The sequence below is a fragment of the Aquarana catesbeiana genome, linkage group LG07 (genome assembly GCF_042186555.1).
Source record: "Aquarana catesbeiana isolate 2022-GZ linkage group LG07, ASM4218655v1, whole genome shotgun sequence".
In the NCBI taxonomy this organism is placed as follows: domain Eukaryota; kingdom Metazoa; phylum Chordata; class Amphibia; order Anura; family Ranidae; genus Aquarana; species Aquarana catesbeiana.
This window is the reverse complement of record NC_133330.1, coordinates 287921882-287946402: the sequence shown is the minus strand read 5'-3', so window position 1 is coordinate 287946402 and position 24521 is coordinate 287921882. Positions and strand designations below refer to the sequence as shown.

General features: G+C 43.6%; 1 protein-coding gene across 4 annotated transcripts in view; it reads left to right on the top strand.

The window, feature by feature from the left end:
• ACOT11 (acyl-CoA thioesterase 11) overlaps positions 1-12668 on the top strand; it is an 87231-nt gene extending 74563 nt beyond the window's left edge. For all 4 annotated transcript variants that reach the window (XM_073593464.1, XM_073593465.1, XM_073593463.1 and 1 more), the window contains 5 exons: positions 1190-1273; positions 7033-7166; positions 7242-7373; positions 8882-9005; positions 11437-12668. In XM_073593464.1, the coding sequence (XP_073449565.1) occupies positions 1190-1273; positions 7033-7166; positions 7242-7373; positions 8882-9005; positions 11437-11598 (636 nt within the window). In that variant the 3' untranslated portion in view covers positions 11599-12668. The remainder of the gene's footprint in view (positions 1-1189; positions 1274-7032; positions 7167-7241; positions 7374-8881; positions 9006-11436) is intronic.
• Positions 12669-24521: the final 11853 nt, after the last annotated feature.

Below are 24521 nucleotides of genomic sequence, written 5' to 3'. Positions count from 1 at the left end.
CAGGTAAGCTGTTGCTGTATGTGTGTGATTGTATGTTTCTAAAATGTAATGTGCCTTTGTTATTTGCAAGAACTTTAGATTTTAATTTTAACAATCAAACTGTCAACACCTAGAATTGTTAGAGAAGTCCAGCCTAAGTTCATTTGGCTGGGTTTCTCCTATGGGTCACAGGAGTGCATTTCGTTTTGCACTCCTATGACCCGTTATCAGCAGAGAGTAGTCTGAGGTCCGCTCTCTGCTGACGTCGCAGGACTCAGTCCAGGCACCGCATCATCACAACGATAAAGTCTGGATCCGGCAGGTGCTTGAACTGATGCCCGTCTCCGCCTCTCAGCTAGCCGCTGAGAGCCTGAGACGGGTGCTCCCCGCCCCTCCACAGCTCAGCACTCCAGTGAGCGCGGGGGGGCAGAGCACTTACAAGAGCATTGTAACTATGACAACGCTAAAATGTCATCCTTAGTTTAGATGGCTACATTATTTTTGTTTTTTTTCCTTCATTTCTTATTTTATATCATTGCTGGGTTATATGAGTTAAAAGAGAAGTATGAATTTAGAAAAAAACAAACATTTATACTTACCTAGGTGGATGCAGCATCAATCCAATGCTGCATCTGTCCCCCCCCCCCCCCACCCCCGTCAGCTCTGCAGTGAGAATTGAGCGATAAACACCACTGATTGCTCAGTCCCCCCCCCGCTCTGAGCAGAGAGCCGTCACTGTCAGTCAGTGGCTCTCTGCTCTGCCCCTCCAGCTCTCGCTGGAGCACTGGGCTGTAGTGGGGACTGGAGGGGCATCTGGGTGGATCCCGACCATATGGTGGCTCTCTGCTCTGTCCCTCCAGCTCTCACTGAATCGCTGAGCCAGGTGCCAGTTTAGGCATCTGGGTGGATCCCGACGATATGGTCGGGTTCCTTCCAGAGCCTGGACTAGCTGAGTGATGACTTTAGCCCGCTGTCAGCTGGAAATGGGTCACAGGAGTGCAGAACGAACTGCACTCCTGTGACCTACAGAAGTATGGCCAAAATAGCTTTTGCTATATTTCCCCTTTTAACTCACTTTTAGGTCTGATATGGTAATTGTGATTAATTACAATCCAGTTGACATTGACTTCCCAAATAGTCTCTGAAGGCCTTGTTTTCCTAAATGGTAATAATTTGGCATGATTTTAATGACTTTTTCTTAAATCTTCAGGTTTACCTTAGTTACAACAATGTTTCCGCTCTGAAAATGTTGGTGTCTAAAACTGACTGGGTCCTAGCTGCAGAAATAAATAAGGTACTTGAGGCTACTGTGTGTTCATTTATTGTTTTCTACTTAAGCCTAGTACACACACACACACACGATGAGAAAATCTGATGGACAATGCCGCTTTCGAATTGATTGTACGATGATCTGATCGTTAGTACAAGGTTTTCGAGAGTCTATCACAACAGTTCATCCAAAATTATCCGAAGGGACAAGCGCAAACATTTTTCTTGTATGATACCAGATGGTACGATTTAGTTTCATTTAATCAGTACAGTTTTCTTCCGAAAATACAATAGGTTACAAATTTTTTTCTTTCTCGAACATCACGGGACACAGAGCCACAGTAATTACTGATGGGTTATATAGGTATCACTGGTGATTGGACACTGGCACACCCTATCAGGAAGTTCAACCCCCTATATAATCCCTCCCCCTTGCAGGGATACCTCAGTTTTTACGCCAGTGTCTTAGGTGATGGACGTGTAAAGATGTTCTGTGCTGAGCTCCAAAGGGAATATCCTAAGATCCTATACTGGGGCAAGCCAGGCGAACCGGATCCATTCAAAGTGTCTTTTCATGGCCGAATTGAATGGTACCCGGGCCTCGTGTCCGAAGAAACGAGGTTTTACCCGTAACGCTTCTCTTTTTAGAGAGCTGGACCCCGCAGATCAGAAAATGGCTTTAAACTTCCTAATTTCTGGCGAGGTGCTTTACGGTCCCAGAACTGTTGGATCCCCCTATTCGTAGGGGGCCCCAGTCTCGGTTTTTTCAAACGGAGCCCACCGTGAGAGGTGAAGATTGGGTCTGTGTAAACAGCACCCTGCGGCTGGATAAGGTAAGAGGAGATTCCACAGAATTTTTGAGTTCTAGTGGCTTTTCTCCTTTAAGGTAAATGCATGCTATGCCTATTGTGACCACCGGGGGCTGCCAAGAGCACAAACCTGCACATGCTGACATGTCTGTCTCAGTGTTTTCATCTCTGTTCATGTCCCAGCATCTCAGGCCGGCTGCAAAAAAGGTAAGGTGGAAGGGGGGATTTCTTATGTTTGAATGTTCCCCCCCAGGCTAGAGAGGGGCCGCAGGGGTCTAGAAAGTGGTTATACCACCCGGGCTCTGCGGCCTAATGGCCACCATCTCTGAATCTAGCCGTTCAGGCAGATCTTGCTACCAGCCTCTTTCCCTCCCCCCCCCCACCTCCCCCAGCCTTTCTCCAGAAACATGACAGGAGAAGTGGGCCAGCGCGGGAAGCACTCGTTTTTTTTTTCAAAACTCGAGGGGGGGCGGTAGAGGGGGGGGCGGGACGTCAGAACAGGTGCTTAGACTCCCACTCAGGCCAGCTGCAGGCTATTAAAGGCACTCTGTACAGGTGCACACAGCCTTCTGAGAGACACAGAGCTGACGGTCGCATGTAAGGTGGGACACAGGCATTCTCCTAGGCAGCATTTACTGAAGTAACACCAGACTGAGCATTGGGTAGCAAGGCTTTTAGCCAGACTACATCGCTCAGCGGGCAGTGTTCATTTGTATACCTCACACCTTGTTGCTTTGCACTATGGGTAGAAGAGGTTCCAGCACCCCAGGAACCAGAGACACTAGGGGATCTCGTTCAGGTTCTGAGGGCCCCCTGTCGGCAGCATCCTCCCCCCCTAAAGATGGGCCAGGGACGGCTAGCCAGGGAGAGCCATCGGGGTCAGGGGCTACACCTGCTTCTGGCACTTCAGCCCCTGTATATATTACACAAGAGGTTTTTTCCTCAACCATTAATGGTCTAGAGGAAAGATTAATGGCCGTGATTACGTCTTCACTCAGTGGAAGAAAACGCACTAGGCTTTCCTCTGTTCCCCAAGACCCTCAGACAGAGGAGCTCTGGGATAAAAGAGATGAATCCCTTTCAGAGGATCGGGATGGGATGGATGATTCCTCTTCGGAGGATTCAGGTGGAGAGGGACCCTCTGCGACTTCCCAAGAGGAGAAAGTCTTAGTGCAGATCCTCACTGGATTGGTCCGATCCACATTTAAGTTGCCCATACCTGAAACTGCTAAAGAATCCTCTTCTGCTTTGGGGTCACTGAAACCTTTCCAAGCAGCACATGCTTTTCCTGTTCATTCTTTACTTGAAAAGCTCATTTATTCTGAGTGGGATCACCCAGACAAACTTTTTTTCCGCCGAGAAAGTTTTCAACACTTTATCCGATGGAAGAAAAGTTTATTAAAATGTGGGGAATACCGGTTATTGATGCCGCCATTTCCTCCGTAAATAATAGCCTGACTTGTCCTGTAGACAATGCTCAGATGCTCAGGGATCCTGTAGATAAAAGGATGGAATCCCTATTGAAGGATGTTTTCTCCTTAGCAGGATCAGTGGCCCAACCTGCAGTAGCAGCGATTGGAGTCTGTCAATACTTAAGAGACCATGTTAAGCAGGTCATCAAAGTATTACCTGAACAGCAGGCCCAGGGGTTGCTAACCTTCCAGCGGCCTTATGCTTTGTGGTTGACGCCATTAGAGATTCTATTGTGCAAACCTCCCGTCTTTCACTGGGGTTGGTGCATATACGTAGAATCCTATGGTTGAAAAATTGGTCAGCCGAAGCACCATGTAAGAAGCTACTGGCTGGGTTTCCATTTCGTGGTGCAAGGTTGTTTGGAGAGGACTTGGATAACTATATCAAGAGAATCTCTTGTGGGAAAAGCACTCTCTTACCTGTCAAGAAGAAGAGTAAGCGTCCCTCTTTCAAACAGACTCTTTCCCCAGCGCCGGAGGCTTCAGCCTCCAGGCAGTCTCGACGGCCGCCTCCATCGGGGTCCAGAGACAAGAGTCAACCCCAGGGACAAAAGAAGTCCTGGGGAAAGAAGCCTACTAGGCAAAACACTAAGACCTCTGCATGAGGGGGCGCCCCCGCTCACTCGAGTGAGGGGAAGACTGCAACAGTTCTCAGAGCTCTGGCAGGAGGACTTCCAGGACAGATGGGTAATCTCCACGGTAACCTTAGGGTACAAGCTGGAGTTTCAGGAATTCCCCTCTCCTCGGTTCCTCAGATCAAGTGTTCCCAGAGACCCAGAGAAGAAGCAGTCGCTCCTTCTAGCGTTAGAGCGACTTTTGTCGCAGGAGGTCATTATGATAGTTCCCGCAAAGGACCAGGGATTGGGCTTCTATTCCAACCTTTTTACGGTCCAAAAGCCAAATGGGGATGTCAGGCCCATTCTGGACTTAAGGGATCTGAACCGATTCCTAAGAAATTCAATCCTTCCGCATGGAATCAATTCGAACGGTAGTTCCCACCCTGCAGGGAGGAGAATTTCTGGCATCAATAGACATCAGAGATGCATATCTGCATGTGCCCATTTTTCCTGCTCATCAGAAGTTTCTGCGCTTCGAGGTAGGAGGGCGCCATTTCCAGTTTGTGGCTCTGCCTTTCGGGATAGCCACTGCACCTCGAGTGTTCACAAAGATCTTGGCTCCTCCTCTGGCCAGATTAAGGGCTCAGGGTATAGCTGTCATAGCATACCTAGACGACCTGCTCTTGATAGACTGGTCGGTAGCCTCTTTGAATGGAAACTTGAGGACCACAGTCAGGTATCTAGAACACCTGGGTTGGATCCTCAACTTGGAAAAGTCTTTCCTAAAACCAGTAAGAAGACTGGAGTATTTAGGTCTGATTATAGATACAAGCCAGGAGAAAATATTTCTACCCCAGGCAAAGATCACTGCTTTGAGAGAGCTGATTCTGACAGTAAGGACCAAGAAGGGTCCCTCAGCAAGGCCGCAACTTGGTCTTCAGTCCATACATTCACCAGATTCTATCAGGTGGATGTGAGAAGGCATGAGGATATCGCCTTTGGGCGTAGTGTGCTGCAGGCAGCGGTACAGGGTCCTCAGGTCTGATTGCACCCTACTTGGTCGTGGTTCCCCCCCCTCAGGTAGCATTGCTCTGGGACATCCCATCAGTAATTACTGTGGCTCTGTGTCCCGTGATGTTCGAAAAAGAAAATAGGATTTTTTAAAACAGCTTACCTGTAAAATCCTTTTCTTTCGAAGGACATCACGGGACACAGAGGTCCCGCCCCTCTTCTAATACACTATATTGCTTGGCTACAAAACTGAGGTATCCCTGCAAGGGGGAGGGATTATATAGGGGGTTGAACTTCCTGATAGGGTGTGCCAGTGTCCAATCTCCAGTGATACCTATATAACCCATCAGTAATTACTGTGGCTCTGTGTCCCGTGATGTCCTTCGAAAGAACAGGATTTTACAGGTAAGCTGTTTTAAAAAATCCTATTATTCTTTCGAAGGAGAATTTTCATAACCTGAGATAAAAAACGGACGCTCATTTGTCTGATAATCCCATCGTGTGTACCAGGCTTTGGTCTTATTTATTGGCAATACTGGTTACTAGTCCTTTGCCTGCTGCTTTCTTCTTTTTTTTTTTTTTTTTTTTTTTTTTGGGCAAATCCTCAAATTCAGTTTATTTATTTTTTTTATTTTTTTTTCCATAATAAAATATTTTATTGAAAAGAAAAAACTAAACATACAAAGTGTACAAGGTTTTCCACAGACACATAGAAACCAGCCTCATGATAATAGCGTTACAATAAGTGAAACATATTGAAGTTAGTATCAGCAGGCCAACACAAAAATGTCTGTGGAGTCCAGCCCCAAGTGGCTCAACAAGTAACATCATCATTCTTATGCAGAAAACAAACATAACTAACAAAAAAAAAAAAAACAGCACATGCACATTAAGTATGCACTTTAATATGAAGGGCTCGGGTGGATTGGCCTAACACCTACTGTGGAACAATTGGGGTCTATAATCCTCATCACCAAACCCACCCCTGACAATTCAGTTCATTTTTAGGAATGAGAAGGTCAAAAACTCATTAAATGTAACCTGTAATTGCTGACTTGTCTTCAAAGTTGCAAACTCCAGTTCTGTTCATCCTCGCTTCGCCATGTAGTATGTCCTTCGCTTACGACAAGTGTGCAGGTCAAGCATATTGACGTCACTGGCTGAACACTTGTTCCAAGTAGTGAAGTAAGGATAAATAGGAAAGCCCTGGAGATAAGTTAGTAATTGAGCAACTCCCATATTTTTTTTTCTTAGCAGGCTCTCTGTAATTCTATACATCTTTACATTATTCTAGAGATGACTAGCTCAGAAAATGTTTTTGTGCTTTTATCCAAGGTAAGCATTCGCAAGTTATTGTAAACTAAAATCCTACACACAGTGCCACTTTGTGTTGACTCTTTGTTATCTGACACACCTGTCGTGAACAATCGAACAACTTGAAAACTGCAGGAATCCAGCAGCAGATCCCCAACATTTAGTTCAGGACATTAAAGTGCACAAGCCAAGATGATTTTTCAATTTGGATGGAGCAGAAAATTGTTAAAACCTTTTGTGCCATCCATATCCTATTGGGAAGATGTGCCTATACTTCTAACCCTGTGATGCCACAGGACGTGAGAGGAAATCTTCTTAAAAGTGAAGGAATTTCCTTCACAGTTGTCTTCAGTTGTCCTCAATGGAGGATTGCCCATCTAATTTAATTTATATTCCTGTTCTTGATGGCAACTCAAACTTTTTGGATTTGCATCACTCTCTAAAATGGTCACCAGCACAAATAGAGAGGGTAAATCTCCCTAACGGGGTCCCAAACGAACTTGATAGAGGTTCTAATCCTTCCTCCTTTTTCCTTTAGATTCAATTTAATCATACTGTGAAAGGTTTGAAGAATTCAACACAAGAAATGATTTGTGTGCTTGTGTTTTTTTTTTTTATCAGGTTCAGCTGTACACCCTGGAAGATAGCGCATTTCTGTCCTTCAAGTTGGATATAATGGTGACTGTCAATGCCAAACAAACCTTCAACCTGCTTTCTGACCTGTGCCGCAGGAAACAGTGGGACCCCTTCTATAAGTGAGAATGGGGAAATCAGATAAGCCGGTGTCTGCTATTTTTTCCTGCATGATAACTATCATGTATTCTCTACAGAGAGTGCCAGCTGCTGCAGCAAGTGAATGAGGATGACGCTATTTATCATGTAATCAGTACAGTGCCCAGTGCAGAAGGGAAGCCACAAGATTACATCCTCCTGGCCTCACGGCGGCTGCCCTGTACTACTGGGTGAGCGATGGGAGCACCTGTCTAAAATTGACACCTATCATTGTGTGTACCAGGCTGGGTGTTTGTGTGTGTGTGATGCATGCTGACCTTATGGCCAAAAGTTTGTCGACATCTGCCCATCCCACGAATATCAGCTTGTTGAACACCCCATCCTAAAACTATGAACATATTTGGAGTTCTGCCAATTCTTTACCTTTATAACAGCCTCCACTCTTCTAAAAAAGGCCCATTCAGCCAAAAGAGAATTTGTAGAGTCAGGTACTGATGCTGGACGGGAAGACCTGGCTGCAATTTAGCATTTCAATCCACCCAAGTGGTGTTTAATAGGATGGAGGTCAGGGCTCTGTGTAGGCCACTTAAAGCAGTTGTAAGGGTAGAAGTTTTTTTATCTTAATGCATTAATATAAAAAGCCTTCTGTGTGCAGTAGCCTTCCCAGCACCTCCCTAATACTTACCTGAGCCCATCTCGATACAGCAATTTTTAGAGATTCGGCTGTCTAAGACTCTCTCTCATTGGCTGAGACAGCAGTGAAGCTCCATTGGCTCCCATTGCTGTCAATTAAAGTCAGTGAGCCAATGAGGAGAGACAGGGCGGGGCTGGGCCACGGCTCTGTGTCTGAATGGACACATGCAGCTGGGCTCGGGTGCCTTCATAGCAAGCTGCTTGCTGTGGGGGCACTCAACAGGAGGGAGGGGCCAGGAGCGCCAAAGAGGGGCCTGAGAAGAGGAGGTTTGGGGCTGCTCTGTGAAAAACCACTACACAGAGGAGGTAAGTATATACTTGTTATATGTTTGTTTTTTAACAAAAACAAAGACTTTTAGTATCACTTTAAAGTAACATTAAACCTTCTGCAGGTTTTTTTCCTTTAAAATAATAAACATGTTATACTTGCCTGCTCTGTATAATGGTGTTGCACAGAGCCGCCCCGATCCTTCTATTCTTGGGTTCCCCATCAGCTCTTCTGGCTCCTCCTCTTTAGTGAGTGCCCCCATAGGAAGCCGCTTCCCATGCAGGCACTTGCTCACTCCCAAGCCTCCTTGTCTGTGTCCATTGACATAGGGCATCTCGGCCCCGCTTGCTCGTCACAGAATTTGATTGACAGCAGCGGGAACCAATGGCACCTGCTGCTATCAATCTGTGAAGTGAGGCAGGACAGAGCAGGGAGAGCTTCAGGTAAGTATAAAGATCAACAAAAAAGCAAAAAGATAAACATTTTTAAGTAATTTAGCGATTTTGTGTTGGGCCGCATTCATAGCCATCTTGGGCCGCAGGTTGGACACCCCTGTTCTACAGTGTCTTTGGAAGTTGTAGCATTAACAATATCCTTCACTGTGTAAAGATAGCCTTTAACTGGATTGATGTATAGAAAATCGGAGAGATAGAAAACGTGATTGCTTATTTGGGGTTGTGGTTTGGTTGTTTGGCAGTAGATTTTACTTTCTGGTGTTCTAATGTAACAATTTTGTGCAACGATTATAAATAAGAATAAAAAATACTTTCTTTACAGGGACCCGTATGTTGTGGCCTTTCGATCTGTTTCTCTCCCTACACATCCCCCCATTAATGAATACTCCCGGGGTGAGAGCCTTTGCTCTGGATTCTGTATATGGTCAGAAGGAGACAAGACAAAGGTATAGTCTTCAGGATATCACATGTTAACCTCTTAGAGATAGCTGGAATTATTATGTATAGTGCAATATTATAAGACAGTACAGTTCTGGGCAGGGTTGCAGAGGTTGTGGCTGTGCACAACCAATCCTTCTGGAACTGTCCTTCATGCATCAAATATTTGTGATACAATTACAAATAGATGATGTGATATCGCTTTATATGTAGTTGCTTTTGTTGCAGTTAAGGTTAGTGGATTTAGAAGGACAAAATTCTTTACTGTGCATTGTTTACTGCTTTATTGGAAACGCGTCTATTGCATGGGAGGAGTGTTTTAGCTAGAAGGTGTAGGGAATAGGGGGATTGTTGGGTAGTTGAGGGAAGGAGGGTTATTATAGGGCTTGGGAAGTTATGGGGAACAGAATTCAAACACACTATTCCCAACGTTTACATTCCTGAAAAAAGGCTGTGAGTGTAAGTGGGTGCTGCGACTGAAAACCGAAGACATTCAAAGCGGAAAGTATGTCACCAGCACACCAAGGATCTCCACTGCAGGTGCAAACCTTTATTCATGATCACATCATAGTTACAGAAGCAACATTTCGGAGACTCGCAGGATCCCTTCTTCTCCACCCCTTCACAGGATGTCACATGCCTGATGAAGGGGTCCTGTGAGGCTCTGAAACGTTGCTTCTGTTACTATGATGTGATTGCTGAATAAAGCTTTGGACTAGGGGTCTCCAAACTTTCTAAACAAAGGGCCAGTTTACTGTACTTTAAACTTAAGGGGGGCTGGACTGTGGTCATTGGGAGTAAAAATTGTCTTGGAGATAATGGGAGTAAACCGTGCATCTTTGGCATTAGAGGGAGAAAATGGTGCCCTATAGTTTTTGTCAGTGGGAGGAATAGTGTCCCATCATCTCTGTCAGTGGGAGGAATAGTGCCTTGTTGTTGATGTCAGTAACAGCAATTACACCCCATTGTTGGTGTCAGTGGGAGGAATACTGTTTTCCATCAGTGGAAGGAAAAGTGCCCCAAGGGATGGATAAAGGCAAGCAAAGGGCTGCAGTTTGGAGACCACTGCTTTAGACCTATTCTGGTGATCCTTGGTGTGCGGGTGACATACTTTCCGTTATGGGGAAAAGGACTTTTATTCTCTACTTCCATTTGGGAAACAGAGGCAATGGAAAGTGGAGGTTTAGTCAGTTTGGAAACTGACATTGAAATCAAATATCTTGTTATGCCTTTGATATATACTACCTGAAGGAAAAACAGATCTTGGATCTCTTTTTGCGCTTCATACAAAATGGAAGAACAGATTTTGATACCACAGCAACCAAATTCTCAATTTTACTTTTGGCATAGTATGGGAGAGTGAAAGGAAGGATCTGATTAGTTGCTTTTATGCTTCAGACATTGTTTTGTTAGAAGAATTTAAAGTAGAACTAAAGGCGAAACTTTATTTTCATTTTGGATAGATCACGAGAAGGTTTTAACCCCTGTCCATTTTTTGCCATCTATGTTCCATTGGGGAGATTGCCCTTCACTTCCAGTTCCATAGCCAAAACAGGAAGTGAGAGGAAATCCGTGCAAAGTGAGGTAAATCCCTGGTTGTCACCAGATCACCAGAATTGGTGCCCTGTTGGACGATTTCCCCTCTATTCCTTTTCTGGGGACAACCCAAAATTTGGGATTTTTCTTTAATTTTCACTCTCTGTGACGAATAGAGATGTTGAATCTCCCTAAAGGGGTCACAAACATCAGAAAAAATCTGGCAGGTGTTAAAACCCCTTCCATCCTATCCAAAACAAAAAAATGTTTTGCATATGGTTATATTTTAAATGGAGATCAGCCAAAATTGTTTTTTTTTTACTTTTTGAATAGAGTGGAGAAGAATTGGAATCCCTTGCTGATGTTTAATGCTATCTAGTGCTCTGTTGGAGAGATTTGTTAGAGAGGTCTTGCCGACGATGGATTCAACAGATAGAAAGTAAATGAAAATCTGCAACGGGGACACAGACCAATAAAAACCTGAAAGGGGTTGTAGTCATCCCCTACTCTGCTAAAGAGTGAGTGTTAATGTTTGAGTGTTCCCCTCGCTTGTTACCTGGTCAAACATTGTCAACTGGACAGGAAGTGAAGGTAACTCTCTCTTACAAAGCTCTGGATGGCATTACAAACCTGTCAGAGGTCCTAATCATCCCCTACTCTATTCAAAAGAAAAAAAAGCTTTTGGCTGGACATACCCTTTAAAGTTTTATACATGAGATCCAATACCAGAGCACATAAACTTTTAAAACAGTTCTTCACTGATGAGGACATTATGGAATAAGTGAGAATATAATTGAGTTATCAGTCATAGTTTTTAGTATCTCCCATATCTGTTATCTCAGAATTTATTGTATAATACATTGACCATGATAAATAGTACTGTTTATGTAATTCACTCAACAGGTGTCTTACTATAACCAATTTACACCAGGCCTTGTCTCACAAGTAACAACCAACATTGCTGGACTGTCCTCTGATTTTGCCAGCACGTACCAAGCCTGCGAGAGGTTCCTGGTTGAGAACACGAAGGACTCTGCAGGAGATGTCAACACACCAGAACCATAGGAACCAGATTTTATATTACTGTAACTGTACAGAAATATATATAAACTTTATAAAGTACTGACAGCTTCCATCTCTTTACCTTGATGGAATATGGGAAGGGTAGTTGATAGAGAACATAAGTGTGTCACCTTTTGTGCAGGAGCATGTAGATGATGTGAATGTATAGTATGCAAAGCACTGTGTAAATTGTCAGAGCTATATAAATACTTGTAGTAGAAATATTAATAATATAGTAGCTTAGTGATTAAAATAATTGTAAATCCAGTCACTAAAATCTCATTAACTTTATCGTGTTTATGACTTTCCAAAGTAATTTTCAATATTTAAAATTTGCATCTTTCATTAAAATAATTCCTAGTAATCCTGCCATGAAGGTCAGTGTTCAGACACTTCCTGTTACAAGGTGACAGCGCTCTGTTCAAGTCTTCTGAAGGCTACTACAGGTGGCCATGCTAATGTACATTACACAGGCATGGTCCACCCTCCTGACAACTGACATACAGCCTATCTGTGCAGAAAGGAAGAGCCTGCCAAAGAACAGAAGCATCGAGATACAACAAGGAATAAAAAAAATAATAAAAACATGGCAATGGTTTCTGATACGCAGTGCTTTAGCATTGTAAATGTCATTCAGTCAGGGTTTACATCTACTTAATTCATAAAAAATAGCTATTGATTGCTACACAGAGCATGAATGGCTCCCCATAAGTAACACACAGTAGTTATTTAATCAGTTATGATCTAATATTTTTAAAATTTTGGTGATTATTCACTACTACACACTACTTGTGTAACTCAAACCATTGGGAGCCATTTGTGTAGTGATCGATTGCTGATTTTAGCAGTGATCACCGGCTCCTATGTGCTCCTGCATTATTTGATAATAAACTAAGATTTGGTCTTCATTCTTGAAACTCTAATATCTTTTGCACAGACGGCACTTTCTTTTGGTAGGAGTGGAAGGGCTTTGATGTTAGTGTGCTTTTACATGAGATACAGATATTGTCAGTGTGTACAGTGTAAATTGTTTAATACAGAAAAATATTAAACTCATTCTGTAACCATCTAAACATTTTGCTTTTGTATTATGTATTTAGGACTCATTGCATGTTATACACTCAAAACAAAACGCAGCAAGACTTTAACCATGAATTGTGGGTAGAAAACCTTTTATTGAAATATATTCCTTAAAGCGGAACTACATTAATTTTTTTTCATCTTTCCATCTATTAAATCTTCTGTCCTTGTTGCTTTAAAGTGATTGTACAGCTTTGATTATTAAAAAAACAAACATATCATACTTACCTCCATTGTGCAGTTTGTTTTGCACAGAGTGGCCCCGAACCTCGTCTTCTGGGGTCCCCCGGCGGCTCTCGCGGCTGCTCCCCACATCAGATAACCCCCTGGGAGAAGCGCTCTCGCGGGGGGGTTACCTTGAGGGTGCGCTCCCGAGTCCATCATTTGGCATCCATAGCCGCCGAATGTATGACTCAGCCCCGGCGCCCGCGTCATTGTATTTGATTGACAGCCAATGGCTGTGCTGCTATCAATCTATCCAATCAAGAGCCAAAAACCCTGGGCAGAGGGACAGCGCGTCCCCGCTGGGTGAAGTTCCGGGGCTCAGGTAAGTAAAAAGGGGGGGGGGGGGCTGGGGGGCCGGTTACTGCCAGGTGTATTTTCACCTTAATGCATAGGATGCATTAAGGTGAAAAAAACACAAGGGTTTACAACCCCTTTAACTTTGGATAGTAAAACATTTTTTTTTTCTGCCAGTAATTAGCTTATACAGCCCACGTCCTATTTCTTGTTTGGTAAAAAGCCTAGGCTTATGACATCATGCACAGCTCTCTCTCTCTCTCTCTCTCTCTCTCTCTCTCACTCTCACTCTCACTCTCACTCTCTCTCACTCTCTCTCACTCTCGTGAGAGTTTGCCAGGAAGGGCGAGGGGAGGAGTCATAAGAGGGGCAATGAGAGCTGCAGAGCTGGAGGTGCGCTTCTGTGTAAATCCAGGAAGTGAACAGGCCCACAGTTAAAATGGCTGCAGCCAGACTCAGTGGAGGGAGATTTCTGCAGCATATCTGGCAAGTACAGAATCACAGTATATATAAAATAATATGCAAAGTAGTTGGAGGGAAGCTTCACAATGGCAAAGATGTTTTTATTATAAATTATGTGAGCAGACTGCAGTTCCTCTTTTTAATAGCCATAAAGGATATAAATCCCCTCTGTGTGCACAAAATGCCTTTGCAAACCCGGTTATGTTGTAGATGTATTAATGACATCATTATTGTGCTGTACATCACCGGTGAGGAGAGCAGAGCTGTTGGGGGTACCCAGCAGATCCTCCCACTACAAGCTGCTGGCAGGAAACCACACGAGAGAGTGGAAACAAGACCAGTCACCCTGCACAAGGAGAGAGCAGCAGTGACATGTAATAAGGATTACATGAAGCTTCTGCACAGAGGTTAAAGTTTCACACTGGACTACTGCCCAGGACAAGGTCATCTAGTGCCCAGGGCATAGATGCCAAACTGCACCCCCCCCCCCCGGTTCATGATGTGCACGCTTAGGGGATCCTATGCCCAACAATCTCCTCTCACTTCCCAAAATCACTGTCGCTGTCACTACTCCTGTTAGCCTTCTAACAGAAGGAAGGTGCCCCAATCCCTACGGTAGATCATTACGCCCAGGGCAGCCGCCCCTTCTGCCTACGCCTTGTCCCAGCCCTGCTGCCCAGATCTGGGAGAAATACATCAAGCAAGTAAGAACATACTCGCCTCTTGTATTCAGACAATATTTGCTTATCCTGGAGTTCATCTTTAAAATTGCTGATCCTGAGTCTTGGCAACAGAGGCAAGTAATATTTTTATAGATTAATGTTAATTTTAACCCCTTTCCGCCGACCATGCACATATATGAGGCCTCTTGCAAGTGGGTCTTTATCTGTGGGGCAGCTTATAGGCATACCTGTGTTTTGCTGGAAGCGTTCTGCATAGCACACTCCCAGCACAGGGATTGGGCTCTCGAGTCTCGTACTGACGATCGGGAGCTAGAAGGCCCAGTCCCCGATCACCTGATTGCTATAATAGCCTCTGACTATTACAGTGATTAGTCACTGAACAGCTCTCCTCTGTTTTTTTTTTTTGTTTTTTTTGTTCTCCTCTTGGAGAAAAGTTACATTTTATCTTTATTTCCTTGCTATTAGAAACGTAAGAAAAGTGTGTGTAAAAAAAAAAAAAAAAAAAAAGAAAGAAAAAAAAAATTAAAAAATGGCTAGATCAGGGTTTAATCTAGGTGAGGGCCAGGTTTAGGGTCAAGGTTAGAGTCAAAGGTCAGGGTCCATGTATTTTAGGTAGGATTGAAAAAGCTTTTTTTTAAATAGTGTTTGTGTCAGTGTGTTTTTAGGTAGGATGAGAAAGGCAAAATGTGCACTATTGTTTCTGGGTCTTACTACCGGGTACACAACAAACAACATACCCATATATTTGGTATCACTGCGATCAGCAGGAGAATTTATTTTGGGTTGTTTGGTGGTAGGTTATGGTTTATAGCAAGAAATATACAGCATGATAGTTTTTACTATTTTGTGCCAGCTTTTCCTTTGATAACCAAAAAAAAAACCAGGAGATATCCATTACCATGTACCACCAAATTAAAGCCCAATTGTTCCTGAAAAAAAACTGTAAATTCACCTGGATACACTAAGTAGTTGTGGTGATATGCACAGTTTTACTAACCTATATCAAAGTTGAAAAACTGTGTTCAGGTCTTAGGATTTGTTTCACCCTCTGTCATGAAGGGGTTGACACCTGTCACATACATGTCTCCAAATTTGAATTTTAGGTAGTGTGTATGACTATTCTTCCTCAGCGCTGAACCAGGAAAAAATAGTTCAACTTCAGCAGGACAGTATAACTTGGCAAAGAGTTTCTGCAAGTTTTTCCACTAAGCTCTCCGTGCATGTGACAATCAACACTGAGGCCTTGTCTGTCACACAAATTAAAATCCATAGGAATAGGTGGCTTTAAATGTCACTGTTACATTCTACATTCCATTGCCGTATACATAAATGAGAACATATAATTTGAATAAAATAAAAATAAATCATAGGTTGTGATGTAAAAACCCGTGTTTCTGTGTGTTAGTAACCCTATAACTATAATTGGGTTCTGTTTTGCCCATTAGTGCAGCGGGGCCCTAAGCTTTCTATACCCTGGTAGAATTTCCCAAAATTATTTAGCGAGGGCATTCAATCTCACCATTATTGAGCTAACTAATTTTGTTTAAAAGCCCTTAAAACTTCATCCAGATCTGCTATTTATATTTCACTATTTTTATTGAAAAGATCTGGTAATGACAGTTCTCGGGTTGTCATCATATCAAAGACACAAGTAAATGCATGAATGGACAAAATGAAAAAAATCCAGCATCAGAAGAAAAAAGCATACAGTAGTCATGGAATGTTCTCAGGTAAGCATTCAGAAATGAGTTGTACTATCGTCATTGTCAGGAAACAAAAAAACATAAACCTGATCTACGAGGGATCAGAGATTTGAACATTTTCATCAGTAGCCAGGAATGCAACTATCCCTGAGAAAATCATCGAGAACATAACTGTATAAGACCCTAAAGAGAACCTAATATATATGTTAAATGTAAACAATGGAGGAAAAGGGGAAGAAAAAAAAAAAAAGTAAAAAAGAAATCGAAAAAGAGAAGAATAAAGGATAGCCCGGAGCTCATTGGGGAACAGAGATATAACGGATCCACAGGTCTCATATTATATCAAACTTTTTAGAGTTGGTATGAGGTATATGACCATAATCCAAATGAGTTTACTCTTGACGTAATCAAGGTGAATAACTGACTGCTTCCAATGCCTAGTAATAGTGACCCTTGCCGCTAACAGTATGTATGTGATCAACGTCACTGATTTCCTGAGCACTTCATCAGGTAGTTTATGAAAAAGGGCTGCCTCTGGGGATCTGCGAATGTTCACCCCACATCACCGAATTTATAAGATTAATTATCCAAATCCAGAACCTAATCACAAGGGGGCATTGCCACCAGATATGATGCTTCATTCCCAACTGACCACAATGTCAAAAACAGTTTGGCGATGTGGAAGGATGCATTTTAGCTACCCGGGTAAGAACCAGGTACCAGTGCAGGAGTGTTTTATAATTACCTTCAATTAGAGTCATACTTATGGAGACTTCAGACAAAGGGTAAGCAATGTCCTGCCACCTAGTCAGATCAAATGTAAGATTCAGGTCCTTTTCCCATTGGTTCATAAAGGAAAGTTTTCAATTCGTCTTAGTGAGGGAGGTATACACCACGGATATACGTCCCCTCAGAAGACCCCTTGTCTGGCAAGATAACTCAAAAGTCATAAGTGTAAGGGGAAAAGATAGGAGGTAACGGTGTGTAACGGGACGATAAGGATTTGAGGTGATGTGCTCTATCCCAGACCGCTAATGAATGTTATAAAGGGGGACATAATACAGGAGGGCGTAGACGGCTAGGTAGCCACATTAATGATCTTATGGTAAAGGGATGGCAAGAGAGTGCCTCAATAGAGACCCAAAGGGGAGTAGGGCCTTTAACAGTTGTGACTGGAGTCATTGTGGGCATGGTGCCCGGGGAACCCAGAATCCCTTGGAGAGGTTGTGAAATCCTTGTTTCAACTCCCCAGGCCCCTCTTATGTCTTAGTCACCCTGTGTCTATTGGGGGCACAGAGTGATTGAGAAAGTGATGGACAACTACTTAATGGACACTGAGAATGTGGTTTGGGATACTTCAAATGGGACATTTTATGAGCTTTGCCTCATAACCTGTAGTAGACCGTTGCCATGCCATCTACAATTGCTGATTGATCAAAGCATTGCTTAGATATGGGTTCATTGCTAATTAACACACCTATTGTCTCCTAGCAAACTACATTTGGGGATGTGTTTACCTTTGTAATAATGTGTATTGTAAGTTGTGAGCTCAATGCTGGACAGTCTGTTGCTGGGGGTCTCCTGCTATTGTCTGTTTATTATGGTGGTATGTGTTTTCTGCTAACCATGTCTGTCCCATTGTTAGTTGTAAATTGGGTCACATATTGTCTGGGTGGGCATTGAGTCACCTAGGCTGGTTAAATGACTAGTTAATGTTTCTGGATACAGTTTGTATTGTTAAGGTAATATGATCAGGAGGTGGAATGTCTTCCTGGGGGATATAAAAGTATGTGTCTCTGAGTTTCAAATAAAGTGTTCCAGTTTTGTAACTGAGCTAGTCTCGCCTGGTTCTTGGTTGCAATATGTGGCTGTAATATTGGATATCTGAAGGTCCAGACTGGAGGAAGCAGTGTATGATGGAAGCACTCAAGCAGAGTGCGATGGGGTTGCGTTACAACAGTAGTGTAGGCTAGTTGGGCAATTTGAGCTGCTTGAAAATAAGCCTGTAGATTGGGAAGACCAAGCCCACCTCTTGGTTCATAATGTCTGTTTCTGCATCCGAGGTCTTCTATTACCCCATACGAATCAAAGAACTTCAGCTTGTAGACGCTGTAAATCCCCCCTCTGGATCACCACCGGTACAGATCTAAAGTAGTAAAGTATCGTGGGTAAGAACATCATCATCATGACGGAGTTGATTCTGCCAAACCACGATGGGAAATAATACGCCCAACAACGAAGGTCCTCCCTAAGTTTTTTTAAACAATGGGGGATAATTTGCCATATAAAGAGTCTCAATAGAAGAGGTTAATTAAACCCCTAAGTATGGAAGCGCCTGTACCATTGCAGGGGGTAACCAAACATAGGGCCAGTTCACACCACATGCAGTCCAGTGCATTTTTGTCCTGCATCAAGAACGCATGGAAAGTAGGTTATATGGTTTCCAATGGCATAGTTTACACCAGTGCAGTCAGTTCCAGGGCTTTTCAATTCCAGAAAAAAAGTAGAACACACTGCATTTTTCCTGCACTGACTGTACTGGAATGCAGTAAAATGCATCAAAAGCAAACCGAAACCCACTGGAACGCATCAAAAACATACTGGCCCCTAGTATAGTGAAAAACAAAGCCTGTGTTTCTTGCCACAGCTAGGAGTTCAATTGCTGATGCAAAAAGTAAAGGAGAGAGTGGGCAACCCTGTCTCATGCCGCGTCTAATCTAAATTCTGATTTGTTACCTCTAATGGAAATCTTAGCCAATGGGGAACTATATAAAGTTTTTAATAAGGAAAGAAAGGTAGGTCCGAAACCCAGGCGTGCTATTTAAATGGATTCCCAGACATACTAAACGGGTTCCTTTTGTGCCCAGCACATTTTCCCAAATGTAGATCACTATCTCAGTTAGTTACTTTAGGAGGTTTTTTTTTTTCCCCACTTTCACTTAAAGTTTTCAGCCAAAGAAGCTGCCATCTTAGCCTTTACAGTGGAACCCTGGTTAATGAGTAACGCAGTTAACGAGCATTTCGAAAGACGAGCAACTTTTTTTTTTAATTCTGACTCGGTTTGCGACTGTTGTCTCGCAAAACGAGCAGAATTCAAGCTAATGTGTAGTGCGGTACCACATTTGGCCAGAGGTGCGGGGGCACTGGTGACACTCGGAACGGTTCGGAGCCATTCCGAAAGTTCTGGATGTGCAGCCATTTTTTGCTTCTTTCCGTCCTTACATTATGTGCCCCCAGCAGAGTCCCTCCTTACATCAGGTGCCCCCAGCAGAGTCCCTCCTTACATCAGGTGCCCCCAGCAGAGTCCCTCCTTACATCAGGTGCCCCCAGCAGAGTCCCTCCTTACATCAGGTGCCCCCAGCAGAGTCCCTCCTTACATCAGGTGCCCCCAGCAGAGTCCCTCCTTACATCAGGTGCCCCCAGCAGAATCCCTCCTTACATAAGGTGCCCCAGCAGAGTCCCTCCTTACATCAGGTGCCCCAGCAGAGTCCCTTCTTGCATAAGGTGCCCCCAGCAGAGCCCCTCCTTACATCAGGTGCCTCCAGCAGGGTCCCTTCTTACATAAGGTGCCCCCAGCAGAGCCCCTCCTTACATTAGGTGTCCCCAGCAGAGCCCCTCCTCACATCAGCTGCCCCCAGAAGAGTCCCTTCTTGCATAAGGTGCCCCCAGCAGTCCCTCCTTACATCAGGTGCCCCCCAGTAGAGTCCGTCCTTACTTCAGGTGCCCCCAGCAGAGCCCCTCCTTACATCAGGGACCCCAGCAGAGCCCAGTCCTTACATCAGTGTCCCCAGCGGAGCCCCAGTCCTTACATCAGTGTCCCCTGCAGAGCTCAGTCCTTACATCAGTGTTCCCAGCAAAGCTCAGTCCTTACATCAGTGTCCCCAGAAAAGCCCAGTCCTTACATCAGTGTCCCCAGCAGAGCCCGGTCCTTACATCAGTGTTCCCAGCGGAGCCCAGTCCTTACATCAGTGTCCCCAGCAGAGCCCAGTCCTTACATCAGTGTCCCCGCTCGTCGGACACATGGTGACAGAGGGTTGGCGGTGGCTGATCTCTTTCTTGTGTTCAGTGGAGAGGGGAGGGGTCTCCGATATGTGCAACCAAATGGCTTCAGTGTACAAGCAAATTGTCTACTTGTACACTGAAGAGAGGAACCGATTGGCTGCCCCTCCCCTCTCCACTGAACACACAGGGAAACAGTCCTCGCAGCAGCGGCCATCTTTGTGTAGCCCACTGCCGTTTTTTGCCAAAAACAGTCACGATTTCCCAGGACAAAAGCAAAATCCCGGGATTTTATTCGGGATGAGGGTCGAAAATCGGGATTGTCCCGGGAAAATCGGGACTGTTGGCAAGTATGATTATAATTGTAGTGCTGGCTGTCACTTCAAACAAGGCTTCAACAGGCTGTCAACAAATCTCAGGTAGTGCTGAAGCTTACTGAAAGCCTGGCTAGCAGCTTATCTAGGGACTAGGACCTGTGTCAACAGGCTTCGATGGACAAGTGCAGCATCCTTTAACATTTGTTTCAGATACTTCTGAGATCATTCAGAATTCATTGCAGATGCATATGACTTGCAGTTGACCTGCTTCAGCTGCTTTTGTATTCCTGTAGGCTTGTATGGGGTGAGCAGCCATTCTGATGCAAACAAAAGCCCAACAACACTGGCATTTAATGTAAACGCAAGCTCTTCCATTAAGATTAGTGTTTAACATCTCTAGCTGTAACTAAACAGTGCTTTAAAAGCTTAAAGATTGTTGAGTGTTTTGCAAATACTTTGTAAAAGCTTGCTTTACATACTGCTCTTCCATGAACTGAAGCTGCACATACAGTGCCTTGAAAAATTATTCATATCCCTTGAAATTTTCCACATTTTGTCATGTTACAACCAAGTAACAACAAAGCCTGGGGAATATCCAGGAAAAACCCCAAGCCTACTTACCAACCAGCTTGCAGACAACCGAATTAACCTGTATGCGTAAGTCCACACGCATTTGCAAACGCATGCGTAAGCCACAGAGCCTCGTCACGGCACCCTGGTATCTGTGGTCCCTAACACTAAAATATGAGTGTCCCTACAGTGGAGGCACATGCATTCTGATGGATAAATGAGGGCAGGTGGCTGAAGGTGAGCCCACCCCTTCTTAGAGGTACAGGAGCACACCAAACACCCAGCAAATAGCACAATGGCTGCAAAGGTGTTGGTGCATTGCTGGACCAATACAAACACCAACGTGATAACAAAAAACTTGCCACCACCCTCATCTATAACTGGCTATTGCAGTAAGCAGCATTGGAAGACTAAAACAGGCAACAACAAAGCCTAGGGAATGCCCAGGAAAAAACCCAAGCCTACTTACAAACCAGCTTGCAGACAACCGAATTAACCTGTCTAACAGTATGCGTTAAAAACAGGGGTTTAGTCCGCACGCATTTGCAAACACACGCGTAAGCCACAGAGCAAAAACCAGGGCCATCTTTAATATTGATTGGACCCTGGGCAAAACCTTTTTTGGCCCCCCCATGCAGTTTCGCTGTCCACCTCCTCTGAGACATACAATAAATAGCAGCTAGACTCAAAATCAGTTTACTGGATCAAATCAGGCAGCTCTTGCGATTGGTTGCTAGAGGTTACAGTGTTTCATTACCACTCACTGACTGGTTGCTAGAGGTTACAGCACACATTACGGCTCACTGATTAGTTGCTAGAGGTTACAGCACATGATTTCTGCTTGTTAATTGGTTGTTAGAGGTTACTGTGGATATGACCTCAGCGGGGCATGATATACATATCAATGCTGCCGGCCGCCGCTATTTACATATGAATGCTGCCGCTGTTTACATATGAATGCTGGTAATTTACATGTAAACACAGGGTCTGCAGGTGAGTCATCTGTACACAACAATAGGGCAGAGCTGGGCAGCATTAGTAGCAGCACTTCACACTGAGATATCAGGACCCAGCATGGGACTAAAACCTTGAGGGACAAGGGAATTTAAACCAGGATAGTTGGCAAGTATAAGGCAGCTGCTTTGGGCCCCACAGCAATTACAGGGCCCAGGGCAGCTGCCCCTTTTGCCCTGCCTTAAAGACGGCCCTGGCAAAAACGTAAATGTATTTTATTGGGATTTTATTCGATAGACCAACACAAAGTGGCACATAATTGTGAAGTGGAAGGAAAATGATAAATGGGTTTCAAAATTTTTTACAAATAAATATGTGAAAAGTGTGGCGTGCAATTGTACACACTGTACGCATTGTAAACACTTTTTTTCCCCAAAAAAAACGCATTTGAAATATTGCTGTGCAAATACTGTGAAACATAAAAAGTTGATGTATAATGTGACAATCCGCGCTACCCCAATAAGTGCAAAAAATTAATATATGAAAAACGCAATAAATATGCAATAAATGTATAGAAAATATATATAGAATGGTGCTGCAATCTAAAAGAAAACCAGAATATTCAGTTTTATCATTATAAAATAAAATAAGTAATAGATGTGCAACCCTCAAAAAGACTAATGTGTACAAAAGACACAAAAAGAGAAAGGAATAAGTGCACCCTGATGATCAAATTGTGACAAGTGAAATAAAAAAATATTTAAAATATTGTGAATGTCCAGATGAATCTCAAATAACCTCTATCCGCATACACATATTAACATAAACAAAACTGTGCTGAAACAAATAGGGGAACTTCAGTGTTAGCAAAAACACAAAAAAGTCCATAGTGCATTTGGTACAGTTCATATGGAAATGGGTTATTTCGATGAAGAGCCCCAATATATCCTTTTCTGCATATGGTCCCACAAGATGGTCAAAGAATGAAAAAAAGGGGAGGCCGAATGGCCGCTTACCGGAACTGTAGGACCCCTATAACAGAGGTCTAATAGGCACAGACAGGAGTGAGCGGTCAGTCACAGGCAGCAACTTCAAACGTCCATCAAGATCCTCTCATCCACCAGTATACCAGACTTCAATACATTCCATAGGACCCACGTTCCGCAAATGGAAAATAAAGGCTTACAACCAGGAATAGAGGCGCACTGTTCCGGTGGTTGTCACTTTCACATTATACAAAAAAATTGGGCTATCGTTAGTGGGTTTTTTTGTTTTTTTTATTCATGAAACACTTTTTTTCCAAAAAAAACACATTTGAAATATTGCTGTGCAAATACTGTGAAATATAAAAATTTGCAATGACCGCCATTTTATTCCCTAGTGTGTCTGTCTGCTAAAAAAAAAAATATATATATATATATATATACAGTGGCGATGGAAAGTATTCAGACTCCCTTAAATTTTTCACTCTTTGTTATATTGCAGCCATTTGCTAAAATCATTTAAGTTCATTTTTTTCCTCATTAATGTACACACAGCACCCCATATTGACAGAAAAACACAGAATTGTTGACATTTTTGCAGATTTATTAAAAAAGAAAAATTGAAATATCACATGGTCCTAAGTATTCAGACCCTTTGCTCAGTATATAGTAGAAGCACCCTTTTGATCTAATACAGCCATGAGTCTTTTTGGGAAAGATGCAACAAGTTTTTCACACTTGGATTTGGGGAACCTCTGCCATTCCTCCTTGCAGATCTTCTCCAGTTCTGTCAGGTTGGATGGTAAATGTTGGTGGACAGCCATTTTTAGGTCTCTCCAGAGATGCTAAATTGGGTTTAAGTCAGGGCTCTGGCTGGGCCATTCAAGAACAGTCACGGAGTTGTTGTGAAGCCACTCCTTCATTATTTTAGCTGTGTGCTTAGGGTCATTGTCTTGTTGGAAGGTAAACCTTCGGCCCAGTCTGAAGTCCTGAGCACTCTGGAGAAGGTTTTCGTCCAGGATATCCCTGTACTTGGCTGCATTCATCTTTCCCTCGATTACAACCAGTCGTCCTGTCCCTGCAGCTGAACCACCATGCTTCACTGTTGGGACTGTATTGGACAGGTGATGAGCAGTGCCTGGTTTTCTCCACACATACCGATTAGAATTAAGGCCAAAAAGTTCTATCTTGGTCTCATCAGACCAAAGAATCTTATTTCTCACCATCTTGGAGTCCTTCAGGTGTTTCTTAGCAAACTCCATGCGGGCTTTCATGTGTCTTGCACTGAGGAGAGGCTTCCGTCGGGTCACTCTGCCATAAAGCAACGACTGGTGGAGGGCTGCAGTGATGGTTGACTTTCTACAACTTTTTCCCATCTCCCGACTGCATCTCTGGAGTTCAGCCACAGTGATCTTTGGGTTCTTCTTTACCTCTTTTACCAAGGCTCTTCTCCCCCGATAGCTCAGTTTGACCAGACGGCCAGCTCTAGGAAAGGTTCTGGTTGTCCCAAACATCTTCCATTTAAGGATTATGGAGGCCACTGTGCTCTTAGGAACCTTAAGTGCAGCAGAAATTTTTTTGTAACCTTGGCCAGATCTGTGCCTTGCCACAATTCTGTCTCAGAGCTCTTCAGGCAGTTCCTTTGACCTCATGATT